Below are 14918 nucleotides of genomic sequence, written 5' to 3' on the forward strand. Positions count from 1 at the left end.
TGCGCACCGCAAGTCAGCGCCATGTTGGGTCAGTTTGAAAGCGAGCGCGGGCGTAGCCCTGGGCCCTGACGGCGGAGGGAAATGCGAGCGACCTGAGACGGGGGCGGGGCGGCGACCGGGTCGGGATGCTTTGTCGCGTCTCCCATCCTGTGACAGCCCGAGGCTTTCAGTGGAGAATTGTGGACGTGTGCGCTTTTCTCTGTTTTTTTCGGGCCTTCGTCGGTGAGTTCGGCCCGAACGGCGGGTGTATTTTCGAGGGGCGTCTCATTCCTTGACAGCCTGAGGGGAGGGGAGGGCTAAGGGAAAGATGGCGGGGTGGGAGAGGAAAGGCGTTTCCTGAGGCAAGGCTCGGACTGAGAGGTCGGGTGTAAAGCGGCAAACTTAACGAGGAGAGGCTCGGAATGGGACGGAAGGGCCTGGCTTGGCCTTCGGGCGCTTCCGGAGGCTGAAGCGGGCGGGGAGGGAGGCTCTTGGGCTTCGGGGGCCGCTGCCTCGCAAAGACTCAGCCCACCCACTCCTGTTGTCTGATAACGGTTTAGAGAAACCTGTGTCTGTGACCGCGGCGTTGGGTGGACGGGCGGGGGATGCTGGAATCCCTGAGGGAGGTGGGTTCTAGTTCTTTCAGGGCGCAAGCTTTGAATCCGAAGATGCCCGTCAGCAGGGGCGCCAGCGATCTTCGCTTTCCAGGGTCAATAGGTCTTGTTTTTGCGGCAACCACAAACACGTTCATTTTCCTAATATAAATCACAGAGCCGTTGAGTCGTTTGTTTATTTCCTGTGAGCTATTACCATATTGGTTAACGCTGTACGTTTTGCGTTTGAATCAAAGGTAGTTGAAACCACTGGCCACTCCTTTCAACATTCTATTCGTCGGAATGATGGATTTCCTTTTGGAGCGGCATGCTGAAATGTTTACGGAAGAAATGGTAAGAGCGAATTTGTTTCCAAATAATTCTGTGGCGGACGTGAGGAGAAGTGAATGGATAAAGAGTGTGGTTGTGTTGGTCATTGATGGCAGAATGATGGGTGCCCAGGAGTTGACTTAAACTTTCGTTTGTGTACTTTTGGAAACTTTGCACAGGAATAATTCAGTCGTGGGTTTTCTTTTTGCTTCCTGTGAATTAAAATAAATGTTATTACCCACTCACTGAGAACTGTAATCCAACAGCTTTCCCTTTTAGGGTTTTGTTTTTGTCTTTAAGATTTTGTAAAATAAAATACAAAATCGGTAACCTGTGCTGTGTTGGGATAAGGGCGGAAACGTTTGGTCAGTTTTGTCATGCAAGCAATATTTACTTGAGAAGATTTAAAATCATTAGATGGGTGAAGAAAAGGCAACGCTAACTTGGTCTAGCCAGTCTTTAGAAGGTATACCAGTAGTATCAGAGCAGTCAGAGAAATAATTATCTTACGTTTGTCTGAGGCTTCGGTTGACTACTGTCAACTCTGACCTTTTTCTCTTCTTAAACTGAAAACTTTCTCAGTGTTCTAAAATCAAATTTGACAGTTATTAAGATTACATTAAAAATTGTTATAAGTTAAACATTCCTAAAATTATAACCCCCGATTGAGGGTGGGAGGAGAAGGGGACAACAGAGGATGAGATGGTTGGATGGCATCACCGACTCAATGGCCATGGGTTTGAATAAACTCCGGGAGTTGGGGATGGACATGGATGGACAGGGAAGCCTGGCCTGCTGCAATCCATGGGTCGCAAAGAGTCGGACACGACTGAGTGACTGAACTGAACTGAAACATGTTATAATATCATAGCATATGATAAGTCCTAGACATTAAGCTTTTATTTTTACCTCAGAAAATCCATTGATTTAATTCTAAAAGAATGTCATGTTATTTACTCAAGTAGTGCCTGTTCATTCTGTTATTTCTTAGGTTTTCAAATATAGATACTGTTGTTGCTCTTTTAATGTAGACCGAAATTCTCTCAATTTTAATAATGGAAAAAAAGATGAGTGCATTGAGGCAATTTTTCCATACTGTTAAGTCTCCTTCGAGAGGTGGGCTGAATCTGTTTTACATGAGAATTGAAAACAGGGTAGTATCAAAAAACGAATGTCAGAAAAGGATTGTTAAAACTGCATTATTTTAGGAAAAGAACATTTTGCCAGCTTACTTCACAGTAATACTTTCTTTATTGATGAATATTGTAAATTATTTTGTTTGCTCACGTCTTGGGGGAAAAGGTTGCCTAAAGTTACATATTGGCATTTAAAATGTTGAAAGTGGATAATTAGTCTCCATTTTTCCTCCTTGTTTCAACTATGTCATTTGATGCCTTTTAAAAATTTATCAAGCACCTACTGTGTGTAGTGTATGGTGGTGGGCTTATGAGTTGAACAATATTTTGTATGGGGGAATGTTATGTATTGTGATGTCATAGAGTGTTTCAGCATAAGAAAAGACTACATCAGTAGTTTACAGGACTTTAAAAAAGTGAGTATTCTTCCTTGACACTTCCTATATAGTCTTAGATGATTTTTTAAAAAATATATTTGTTTTTAGTTGGAGGATAATTACAATATTGTGTTGGTTTCTGCCATATATCAACATGAATCAGCCATAGATATGTCCCCTCCTTCTTAAATCCCTTCCCACCTTCCATCCCATCCCTCTAGGTTATCACAGAGCAGCAGATCTGAGCTCCTTGCATCATTCATCAGATGATTTTTGTATATATAATTCCAAGCATATATTAGGTGCTCAATGCATGTTTTCTAAATAGATGATGAAAGAATTTACATTAATTAAAATGGAAAATATATAATGTGTGTTGCCTAAAAATAATTTACAGATAATGGGTTTTATTTTTTAAAGTTGTAAAAAGTTTATACAAATTTAGTAATTTCTCTGTGTGATATTACTCTTTTTAATTGGAACTTTAACCTTTTCTTTTTGTATTATAGTTGTTTTTAGGAGAAATGAATAGAAATAACCAATTTTGAGGAAGCCATGGCAAAATCAAATACAAAACACAGGGTTTGTTCTCGGCAATCTTCAGTATCTTCTCTGTTAAGCTGCAGCCTGAGTGGCAGTAATTCCTCTAACTCTGGCTCTTTTCGGTATAAGGATAAACTGTACAGCTCTGCGTCTCAGGCTCTACAGGCCTATATTGATGATTTTGATCTAAGCCAAATGTGTCTTGGTGCAAGCACTGGAAAGATTAACATTGATAAATGTTCTACCAATATGCCGGAATTCTCCAGCTACATTTGTAAACCAAACAATGGTATGCTTTTATCCTTTGTTTTCTTTTTACCTATTGATTTAAAGCATTTTGAGAGATGTATAGTCTTAGAAAACTAAATGCTTTATTTTGTTTTGAAGTAAAAAATGACTTGTAATGTTGAGTTCTGCATATATTTCTTAAATGATTCTGTGATTTTTTGGTTCTCTGGAGTTTTGGGGTAGATCCTCTTTTGACTTTGGAGTAGAAGCTTATAAAATGCAACTAGTAATAGCAGATGGCTGATTCTAAACCCTTAAGCCATTCTGTTACAGTGTAATGGAAAGAGCATTGACTTGGTGGTTCTAGCTTTCATTACCTAGCTTAATGACTTTAAACAAATCTCAGCCTTTCAGAATTTATTTATTTATTTTTATTTTTAGCTTTTCAGAATTTATACTTGATCAGTTCAGTTGAGAGGATAGGGCTGTATTAATCTTCCTTGTCTCTATTCTGTGGGTCAGTAACATTCACAGGATGTTAAGGATTTTTCCTTGGTCAGATGTCCATTAGGGCTTCCCTGGTGGCTCAGTCGGTAGATTATACCTGCAATGCGGGAGACCTGGGTTCGATCCCTTGGTTGGGAAGATCCCCTGGAAGAGGACATGGCAACCCACTCCACTGTTCTTGCCTAGAGAATCCCCATGGACAGAGGAGCCTGGCAGGCTACAGTCTGTGGGGTTGCAAAGAGTCGGACACGACTGAGTGACTAAGCAGAGCACAGCACGGTATCGAGGTCCATGAAGACAAGTTTGGAAAATGTATCTGTTGATAACCCAGTTAACACTTGACTCACCTCTAGGGTGAAAAAAGTTTACATCAACTGTTAGAAGACTGGGCAGTATATTCCAGAAAGGAGAATTAGAACAGCTGTTCTGTGTATTTCAGGGTTAGCAAGCAGGAAAGCAAATTGTTTTTTCACCTAGTTTAACGACTTGTTTTTTTCCTGTGTTGCAGTTGAGTGACCGGTATTCCTGTGAGTGTATTAGTGCATTGGGTGTGTCTAGATGAAGAAACTGTAAATTAAAGAATATGAGAATATCTAGGAGGCTAGAGAGAAAAAAGTGTAGTGAGTAGTTAAATTGAAGACATGTGAAGGAAAAAAACCATATCCTATTACATCAGCCTATACCTTTCATGCTTTTAATCAAAGCTTAAGTAAAGATTAAGGGAAAACAGCAAACATGATTCTTAATTCTCATTTACTGTTGAATATTATGAAGTATTTTTATATGTGATACAAGAAGATAAACAGAATTCTGCTTTGTTTTTCAGCTTTTGAAAATCCTGATGACAAAAGACATTTATCCTTATCCTATAGCGGACAGACTCTTAATGACATAGACTCCATTAGTCTAACAACTGATGATCTATTAAAGCTTCCAGCAGATGGATCATTTTCTTTCACTTATTTTGGATCAGGTCACGGAAGTAGCAAGAAAAACAGGAAACACATTGGAAGACTGAGTTCATCTGACAGAGAAAAGAATCAGAATTTTCAAGAACCAGCTGCTCTCCAGGGCAAGGATAACTTAGATACCCCAGTTGTGTACACAAATATGAAAGGAAGGCAATGTGGTAGGCTGAAAAACCCAAAATTCATGAATAAGGCTAATAAAAGTGTTTCTGTACCTTCTTTATCTTTTTCCAAAAAATTACCTTTTAGGGACAGTTCAGAACACAATCTTGAAAAGAATTACCCAAGATGGCTCACTAGCCAGAAGTCTGACCTTAATATTTCAGGGATAACTAGTATACCGGACTTCAAGTACCCAGTTTGGCTCTACAATCAAGACTTGTTACCTGATACAGATAGTCAAAGAATATATCAAATGTTTAAAGAAGATCAATGTTCTCCTCGGCATAGTTACCAGGCACAAAGAACTTCTCGGCTAATGAATAAATTAGATTGTTTTGAATATTCCTTTGAACCATCAAACATTTCACATTCCTTGAGTGAGGATAAAGGATTACTGAATGAATATAAATGTGGTCCTGAACCTAGCCAGTGTCTGTGTGAGAACCCGCTTCTTCCAGAATCCAAAAAGCCATTCAGTGGTAATTGTTCTTTTTTTGTGTGTTTTTACTGTTTTTAGTAACTAAAGTGCTGTAAATTTGACCTAGCATCTAGGATCTGTTATATTCTTGATACAATGCTCAAGTGATATTTTTGTTTTGAATTCTTAATCACGTTTATTTATGTAGTATTCTGTGACTAGAAAAATGTCTTTATTTTTTCCTTTGTGTCACAATAAATGTCACATTTTAACATAGCTTGCTATTGTGGATATGTTTATATTCCAAATAATGTAAATTCTTGTTGCCTTTATAAGATTTTACTATGCTTTGCATTTATTTCTTTTCTTAAAGAATTAATGTAATCTTTTAAATTAGGTGACAAAATTGAATTGCTTATCCTGAAGGCCAAGAGAAATCTAGAGCATTGTACTGAAGAGTTACCAAAGTCTATGAAAAAGGATGACAGTCCTTGTTCATTAGATAAACTTGAAGCGGAAAGATCATGGGAAAATATTCCTGTTACTTTGTAAGTTAAAATAGAGAAATTATTCAGTTTTCTAAATGAAGAATGCCATGTGCACATCTGATTTAATCTTTAAGTAACTTAATGATAATTAACAATGGTAGTATCATGGTATTTTTACAGAGCATAACTTTGTGTTTGCTTTAGATCGCATTTTTCATTAGTTACCACAAGATGGTGGTAACTTTAGGTACCTTATATAACTTTTGTCTTTGTTACATGATCCTTTCGCTGCACTAGAAAATATTGATATATGTTTAATAGGAGGAATTAGAACCAAAAGCAATTATTTTGCAAATGGAGAAGGCTATTAAAATTTTACTACTTTCTTTTTTTACTTTTAAGTTTTTTCTCCCTCTATATGTTCTCTATATTTTAGAATACTCCTTTCTCTTCATTTACATTTTAATATTTTTCAATCATTATTTTCCACAAATGATGGTATCATTTTTGTTTGGTAAATGTTTGAAGTTTCTAAGAGTGTTTTCATTTGTGTGCTAAACCTTTCTGTGATATAGTTGCTCAGAATAATTTAAAGTGTTTACCCATGAATGTGAGTGTAGAGGAAGAGTCTCGGAAAGCTTCTTTTCTTAGTGATATTAATTCCATGTTAGAAATGCATTCTTTGTAATCCTATATCCTGTCCTAGGCTCTGATAATTTAATATCTTCAGTTGTCTAAACCTTCATTCTGTTTAGAGTTTATTTCCTGACTCCTTCTTTGATTACTTCTCATTTGAGTGTCTTATTTTCTTAAATGTGGACATTGACTGTAATTGCAGTTTGGAATCTTGATTCTGTCATTTCCTTGCTGAGATTTTGTACAGGTTGCTTCTACTTTGGAGTTGTCAGGATTCAGTTGATTAGAAAATAAATATAAGGTACTTAGGACAGTTTCTGATCTATGACACTCCCTTGTAAATTGTAATAGTGGTGGTGATCATCCAGAATATTTTTTGTTTGTTCAGCTTCATTTCTCAATGGTTGGTTCATTAATGTGTTAAAAAACAAACAAACTAGGATTAATAATTAGCTCTCTTAATTCTTAAAGTTCTCTTATTTTTCATATTTACTAATTTCTTATTTTCTTATCAGTTGGTTGTATTGTATCTGTATTTGTAAAATCCTATATATAGGGTGAGCAGATATCAGAGGTGCTTAAATTGAGTAAAGTTTTTTAATATACTAAATGTATTTTGTAATTAGATACTATGACTTCTGACTTGTATAATTATCGTTTATGGTTTGCCCTAGTACCATCATATTATGATGGATATGTTTTACATAAAATTATTGATGGTGTGATAAGGAATAGATCTGACTTAAGTGTGATATTGACAAATTATTAATCTGTCATCAAAAACAAAATTGACTAGGTAATAGTGTACTAAAAGATAGAATAACCACAGCCAGAAAATTGTTTTTTTGGTTTAACTTTCTGTAATAGAAAATGTCAGACAAGTACAAAAGTAGAGGAATAGCATGATGATTCCATATATATCCAGCACTCATCTTTTATAATCAGATAAATGCTTTTTTGATGATAGTTGGATGTACAAACTCTTTGTTAAAGAATGGGAGGAAAAGCTACTTGGGAACAAGAAAAAGTTCATAGTAAATTACAAATCAGATGAGTGAATAATGAAGAACTGCTAATTACCGAGAAAAAAATGTGCATTATGATGTTTAAGTGTTTTAAGAGTCTTAGATATGTGAGTACTTGAATAAGAAACACATATTGATATATAAATGAGAGATAGAATGAGTTTATTCTCTGCAGCTAATGGATTTTTGTTTTGAGAAAATTTTTACTTTTGCTAGGGATGCACTTTTCTTCCCCTTGAACATTAAGAAAAAAACTTTCATTTATTGAACTTCTTTTAAATGTCCCAGGTATGGAGAGTTAAATTTATGTAGTACATGAGATAAGAAGGACTGTGAATGTAGAAACTGAAGTGAAGGTAAAGTTTTGTGAAGTCATACCGGGAGTGAGATTGGGAGTTGAACTCAGGAATTTTAATTTCAGAATTAATCCTTCTCTCACTTTAGTCTGTCCTTAGTGCCAGTTCTGGAGGAGAGTCTGTCCTGTTGCTTTGATGTAGAAGCAGCATGTAGTTCCATCTTAATAGAAACTTATAAATTTGTGGGGGCTTTGTGTATTAATGTTGAGTGACCAAAAATGTTTAATTGGAAAAATGTACTGCTTGTTTCAAACAAATGAGCTTTTGGAGGATAAGTATATTTGAAGGCTCATTTATTTAATTAAAGACTAATGTCTTCAGTTTCTTTATATTTTTCCTTAAAGCTTTACAGGAAAAGCAAGGAGATAGGGAGCGATGAAGGAAGAAGTTTAGGGAGAAGATGAAGGAATTATCAAGCAACATCCATAGGAATCCTATCTATAATGGTTACTTCATGGTGACCATTTTAAATGATAACCGTCAGTTATATACTGTCTAATTTTTATCAATTGGGAACTTATATGCTGTCTTGTATCCTTAAATCCTAGCAAATCTCCTGTTCCTGTTAACACTAATGATAGTCCTCAACAAATTGCAAAGACAAAGTATGCTAATGAATTCCTTGAAGATTTTTTAAATGATGATAATCAGGTGGGTGATATTAAATCTTTTTATCTTATTAAAGGAATATTTATGACTAATTTATAGATATTAATTTCTAAGTTATTTGGATATTATAAAACAAAAAATGGCTCAAATCCTCTCTTCCCCAGCACATATCCGTAAGACCATCACTCCTAGAATTACTGATAATATTGGTATTCTGAAGTAGAGGGACCTGGGATTGAACTCTCTGGGGAGCCTAAATTGTCATTACAGTGGTTTCTTTTTTTTTCCCCCTGGAAAACATGTAAAACAGCACCTTACAGAGTAAGTTATATTTTCCCATAGGGCAGTTGCTTATTGAGAGTTGTGTTTCTAAGAGACAATTATACATCTGTTTAATTTAAAATGGGAAATTTATTACTCAGCTTTATAAAATCAGCACATGTACATCTTGCAAGTAATCCTGAAATAAAGTGTAAATGTTTATATATATACATAAGGAATGATTATATGATTTAGAATTTTAATTCATGGCTGTTAAATATTGAATACACTTTTGAGATACTGACATCTGGAAGATTTGAGAGATTGAACATTCCAGACAAAAATTAGCTAAAAATTTTAATATATATCTTTTCTTTAAGTGAAATTTACTAGAGAAAGTAGAGGTTGTCAGAATATGTCTGACCTTAGTGCTCTAAGAAGATGCTATAGCAAATGCTGGGTAAGTGAAACTTAATTATCAAATATTTATTTGCCAGATAAATTTGAGTACCAAACACTTTTCTAGGAATTGTATTCCTAATAGTGAATAAAAGAAGAATCCTTGCCTCTTGGATTTTTTATTCCAAGTTGGACAGAGGAGCTATATCAAAATGAAATAGGTAATGGTGATTGAATAATAACAACAAACAATAATATATAAGTGCTGTGCTCAGTCATGTCTGACTCTTTGCAACCCCATGAGCTACAGTCCACCCGTCTCCTCTGTTCATAGGATTTCTCAGGCAAGAATACTAGAGTGGGTTGCCATTTCCTACTCCAGGGGATCTTCCCAACCCAGGGATTGAACCTGTGTCTCCTGTATTGGCAGATGGATTCTTTACACCATTGTGCCACCTGGGAAGCCCATGTATAAAGGAGAATCTTATAGATATTGTGAAGAAAAACTGATTGAGATAGAGAAACGAGGGCAGAGAAATTTTAGCTGGAGTGGGCAGGAACGAACGGCCTCTTGTGAGGTGATGTTTGCACCAAAACCTAGAATGAGGGAATAAGCCATATGTGTACTCAGAGGGAGATAACTTTTCATTTAGAGGGAATAGTAAGTGCAGAAACCCTAAAGCAGAAAAATGTTCAAGGAAAATCAGAGTCCAGTCAGTGTAGCTCAGTCAGAATGAGCAAGGAAGAATGTTTAAGAGATAAGATGGTAACCAGGAGTCAGATCGTATAGGTAAGTAAGCAGTGGAATGAAGATTTTACCTTTTAAGTGAGATGAAAAGTGCCTGAAGTACTTCGGAGGAATGAAATGATCAGATCTACATTTTAAAATATAAAGTGGCAGTGGTATGGAACATAGACTTGAGAGGAGCTGGGGAAGGACAAGGAACCCAGTTAGGAGGTTTTAGCCGTCTTCCAGAATAGGGATTGTAAAGACTTGGGTTAGGTGGGAGCATTAGAAGTGGTCAGAAATAGTTAGACTTGAAATGTGTTCTTAAGGTGACTGGGTAGGATGGAGACAGAAGATTCAAAGGGTGAGTCCAAGATGTTTGAGCCAAGCAACTAAAGCAGTGAGTGGTACAGTTTACTTAGTTGAAGTGAGCCCTGGTAGAGGAACAGATCTGCGTAAATTTTGTAAAGTTTGAGATGGGTGACCATTAAATACTAGCCAGCCAATCTCTTTTCTTTTGCCTTTACACAGACACCACCTCACTACCACTGTGTTTCTTAATTTTTAAATAGTTCTAAGTTTATAGAAGGTTGCAAAAATAATACAGATAATTCCTGTCACCCTTCTCTCAGCTTCCCTAATGTTAACATCTCACTGACCATAGTGTAATTTTCACATTGGCATAATACTGTTACTTAAACCACAGACGTTATTCTGATTTCACCAGTTTTCCTGCCAATGTCCTGTTGTAAGATCTAGCATTGCATTTAGTTGTCATATCTCCTCAATCTGCTTCAGTCTTCACAATTCCTCAGTTTTGTCTGTCATGATCTTGACACTTTTGAAGACTTAATGGTCAGTTGGTTTTTTCCTGTAGATTGTTCCTCAGTGGGGTTTATCTGAAGTTTACTCTTGATTAAAATGGGGTTATGAATTTTTGGCAAGAATGCAACAGAAATCATGCTGTGCCCTTCTCAGTGCATCATATCAGAGGGGTCATGTTGTCGTTGATAATGTTGATAATGTGTCTTAGTTCGGGCTGCTGTAGTAAATATGCCATAGACCAGGTGGCTTAAACAACAGACATTATTTCTCACGTTTCTGGAGGCTAAGAAGTTCAGATGAAGGTGTCTGGTGAGATCCTGCTTCCTAGTTTTCAGGTGGCCATCTGCTTGTTTCCTCATGTGGCAGAGAGCAGAGAGGGAGCAAGCTTTCTGCGTCTTTTCCTGTAAGGGCACTAATCCCGCTCGTGAGAATTCCACCTTCATGACCTAGTTACTTCATAGAAGCCCCTCCTCCAAGTGCCGTCATGTTGGGATTAATTCACATTGCACATTTGAATTGTAGGGGGTACACACATTCAGTCCAGAGCAGTATACTGATAATGATAATATGTAATTATCTTAGAAATTTATTTTTATATTTATTTATAGATAATTTATATTTATTATAGGTAAACCTATAATAATATGTTAGTACTGGTAATATTAGTCTTGAACATGTGCCTACTGGCTTTCTCTTTAGTAAAATTACGGTTTCCTCTTGTTAATTAATAAATGTCTTAGGGGAGATGCTATGAGACTGTGCAAGTATTAATAGTCTCAAACTTCCATCCACTGTTTTTAGCATCATTGGTGGATCTTGTTTTTTCGTCTGAATTATTAGTTGAAGTTCTTGTGTAATGAGCTCTTCCTCCCTCCCCATTTGTAAAACTGTTTTTATTGGGACTCAGATTTTTTTAAAACTTTATTTTATATTGGGGTGTATCTGATTAACAATATTGTGAAAGTTTCAGGTGAACAGCAAAGGGACTCAGCCATATATATACACGTATCCATTCTCCCCCAAATTTCCCTCCCATCCAGGCTGTTACATAACGTGGAGCAGAGTTCCATGTGCTGTACAGTAGGTCCTTGTTGGTTATCTGTTTTAAATATAGCAGTATGTACATGTCCATCCAAACTCCCTAACTATCCCTTCCCCCCAACCCCCCTAGCAACCATAAGTTCGTTCTCTAAATCTGGGGACTTACAGATATTTAATTCTAGGTTTGAAAGAAAAGTGAAAGTGAAGTTGCTCAGTCATGTCCGATTCTTTGTGACCCCATGGACTGTAATCTGCCAGGCTCCTCCGCCCATGGGATTTTCCCAGCAAGAATACTGGAGTGGGTTGCCATTTCCTTCTCCAGGGGATCTTCTCCAGGGGATCTTCCCGACCCAGGGATGGAACCTGGATCTCCCACATGGCAGGCAGACTCTTTATCGTCTGAGCTACCAGGGAAACCTGGTATTACTTTCTAGGTTTACAATATAATATTATTAATTCGTTGCTTAAATTGTTCCAGTTTAGGCCGTAAGAGTAGCTTCAGGTTGGCTCCTGTGTCCTTTTGACATGTCCCTATCATTTTTTGAGGACTACTCTGAGGAGCCATGGTTTCTTTTTATTTGAAAACTGTTTAGAAACTAAGATCTAAGCATGAGGTGCGCTGATTGCTCCTGGGTTGTTCTTTATGCTAGACTTTCTCAGCAGGCAGACTTAGAAAACATGTTTGCTAACCCACATATACACGTATACATATTTCTATGTCTATTTACATATGTATTAATATATTTTATGTGTAGGTGTAAAATCATGAGTTCATACTGACACCAATTCCAGTTCAATACCACAGTATTAGTTTCAGCCCTTTCTGTTCTTTATTTGTAACTTCTTTCTCCTCTGGTAAGAATCTCTGCTGTTACTATCTATAATAGATTTACTTGTTTTTTCAGTGTTAGCATATGCATAGTTTCAGAATTGCTGTAAGAAATAAATTTACTAGCTAAGTTATATTGTTTGTGTGCGATTCTGTTTGTCTTTGGGGCTTCCCTAGTAGCTCAGACAGTAAAGCATCTCCTGCACGACTGAGCGACTAACGCACACAGACACACTTTTTGTCTTTAGCTGCACAGTATCCAGTCAACGTATTCTTTTCCAAACGTACCTTGGTTAATTATTTTCTGCTCAGCTCCTTTCAGTGTGGTCATGTCATTGGTTTGTAATACTCTTAGGTCATTTTTTTATTGTGTAAATTGGGTTATTCCCACATTTTATGTGGTTTAAATGGTTGTTTTTTGAATATATGAAACAGTACTATAGTTCTAAGAGTCAAAGCTATATCAAAAGATGTATACCAAAAGATGTACTCAGAGGCATTCACTACCAGGATTTAATGCCAAGTCTCAGAACAAATTCTATCAAATGTACTGAATAGCATTTATTAAACATTCATTCATGAATGACACATAACAGTTCATATAATCTGTTTTTTTTAGTTTTCTCGTTTTTGGTACTCTGGCCACAATTTTGCCTGAAAAGCTCACTCAAGGCAGACACCAAATTTCAGAGGCAAGCTTTTGTAACTTTTATGGTTAGTATTAGCAACTAGAATTTCTTCTAAACCAGTGACTGGATGCAGATCATTTAGAGATAATGCCTCAAGTGCTGTCTCCGAGGTTGTTAGGAGTATAAGCCAAACTGAATCCTTATGCTGTTTCTTTTTCTTCTTTTTTAAAATTTTGGTAAAGTATTCATAATATTTTGACCATTTTTAAGGATATAGTATATAGTTCTGTGCAGTAAGTATCTTTACATTGCTGTGTACCCATCACCTCTATCTATTGCTAGGACTTTTTTATCTTTACCCACTGAAACTCTGTACTCATTAAACACTTAACTACTCACGCCTGTTTACCTATATACCTGTTTACTACCCTCTGCTGGCACTGTTCTACTTGCTCTTGATAAAGTTGATTATTCTGGAAACCATGTATGTTTTAGTCTGCTGAGGCTGCCATAACAAAATGCCATAGGCTAGGTGGCTTAAACAACAAATATTCAGTTCTCACAGTTTTGGAGGCAGGATTATCTAAGATCAAGATGCTAACTTATTATTTTACTGGTGAAGGCCCTTTCCCTAACTTGCAGACAAACCACCTTCCCACTGTGTCCTCACATGGCCTTTCCTTGGTCTCCTAATTCAATGGTTGTCAGGGTCCCACCTTTATGACCTCACTTAACTTAATTACCTCCTTATAGTCCTGTCTCTCAATACAGCCACATTCATAGTCATGAATTCTGGGGGTGGTGGCAGGGGTGGAGGACACAAATTGAATCCATAGCATAGTATAAGATGAATTGTACTATATTTTTCTTTTTGTTATTGACTTATTTCATTTAGTGTAATGTTGTCAAGGTTCATCCATGTTGTATTAGAATTTCCTTCCTTTCTTAGAATGAAGAGTACACCATTGTGTATTTGAACTGCTAGTTCTTGTTCAGTTGATAGCTTCATTTACACACTTGAAAGGAGCATGTTGGCTTACCTGCTTTCTAAGGACCTTTCACTTGTAAGAATCTATGATTTTAAATGTGGTAAACGAATATGTTGCAAATGTAAACATGCACCATTCATTGTAAAAGAACAAGGACTAGAAAGTATATGCCAACATTTTAATAATGATTGTCTTTAAGTGACTCCATCTGGGGGCTGGGTAAGAGGAGGTTGAGTTACAGTTTTGATTAGGTGAAACACTTTATTGACATGTATTATTTGGATTTTGCATTAATTTTATATTGTGGGGAAATAATGCAGAATATAACTTTTCCCCTTATGAATTTGAGTGGTTCATGTGTTTTAACTTTAGAGCTGTACCCTTTCTGGAGGGAAACATCATGGACCTGTTGAAGCCCTGAAGCAAATGTTATTTAATCTTCAGGCAGTGCAAGAAAGTTTCAATCAGAATAAAACTGCAGAGCCAAAAGGAGAAATTAAACAAGTAAGCATAAACTTAATTTATGAATTGAAATCTATGAATGCAAATTGAGATCTGTGAAGGATACGATTTCCTCCTAGATCTTTTTGTAGTTTTTCCCTCTAGTTTTATGTTAATAAGCATGGTATATAGTGAACAAATATTTAGAGGCATACTTTAGGACTGTTGCAAAATAAAGTTATATTTTTAGAATTAATAGTATATATATATAAGCTTTACTGAAAATTATTTACTAGATTTATTTCCTTGGGAATACAGACAATATTTCTTAATGTGTTCTTATTAATCACATATTAAATAACATTTAAGTTTGTAATTATATAACATTTTCACTATTTCATTATATTTGGTGTTTTCAATAA

General features: G+C 36.3%; 1 protein-coding gene across 4 annotated transcripts in view; it reads left to right on the forward strand.

Annotated features, from left to right (window-relative positions):
* Positions 1–7: 7 nt before the first annotated feature.
* Positions 8–14918, forward strand: part of C27H18orf54 (chromosome 27 C18orf54 homolog) — a 29733-nt gene continuing 14822 nt past the window's right edge. For 3 of the 4 annotated variants that reach the window (XM_043888790.1, XM_043888792.1, XM_043888788.1), the window contains exons 1-7: positions 8–222; positions 830–926; positions 2925–3247; positions 4520–5302; positions 5639–5789; positions 8295–8397; positions 14428–14559. In XM_043888790.1, the coding sequence (XP_043744725.1) occupies positions 2971–3247; positions 4520–5302; positions 5639–5789; positions 8295–8397; positions 14428–14559 (1446 nt within the window). In that variant the 5' untranslated portion in view covers positions 8–222; positions 830–926; positions 2925–2970. The remainder of the gene's footprint in view (positions 223–829; positions 927–2924; positions 3248–4519; positions 5303–5638; positions 5790–8294; positions 8398–14427; positions 14560–14918) is intronic. The other variant, XM_043888789.1, reaches the window with a different exon arrangement.

Source organism: Cervus elaphus, chromosome 27, assembly GCF_910594005.1.
Source record: "Cervus elaphus chromosome 27, mCerEla1.1, whole genome shotgun sequence".
Classification (NCBI taxonomy): Eukaryota; Metazoa; Chordata; class Mammalia; order Artiodactyla; family Cervidae; genus Cervus; species Cervus elaphus.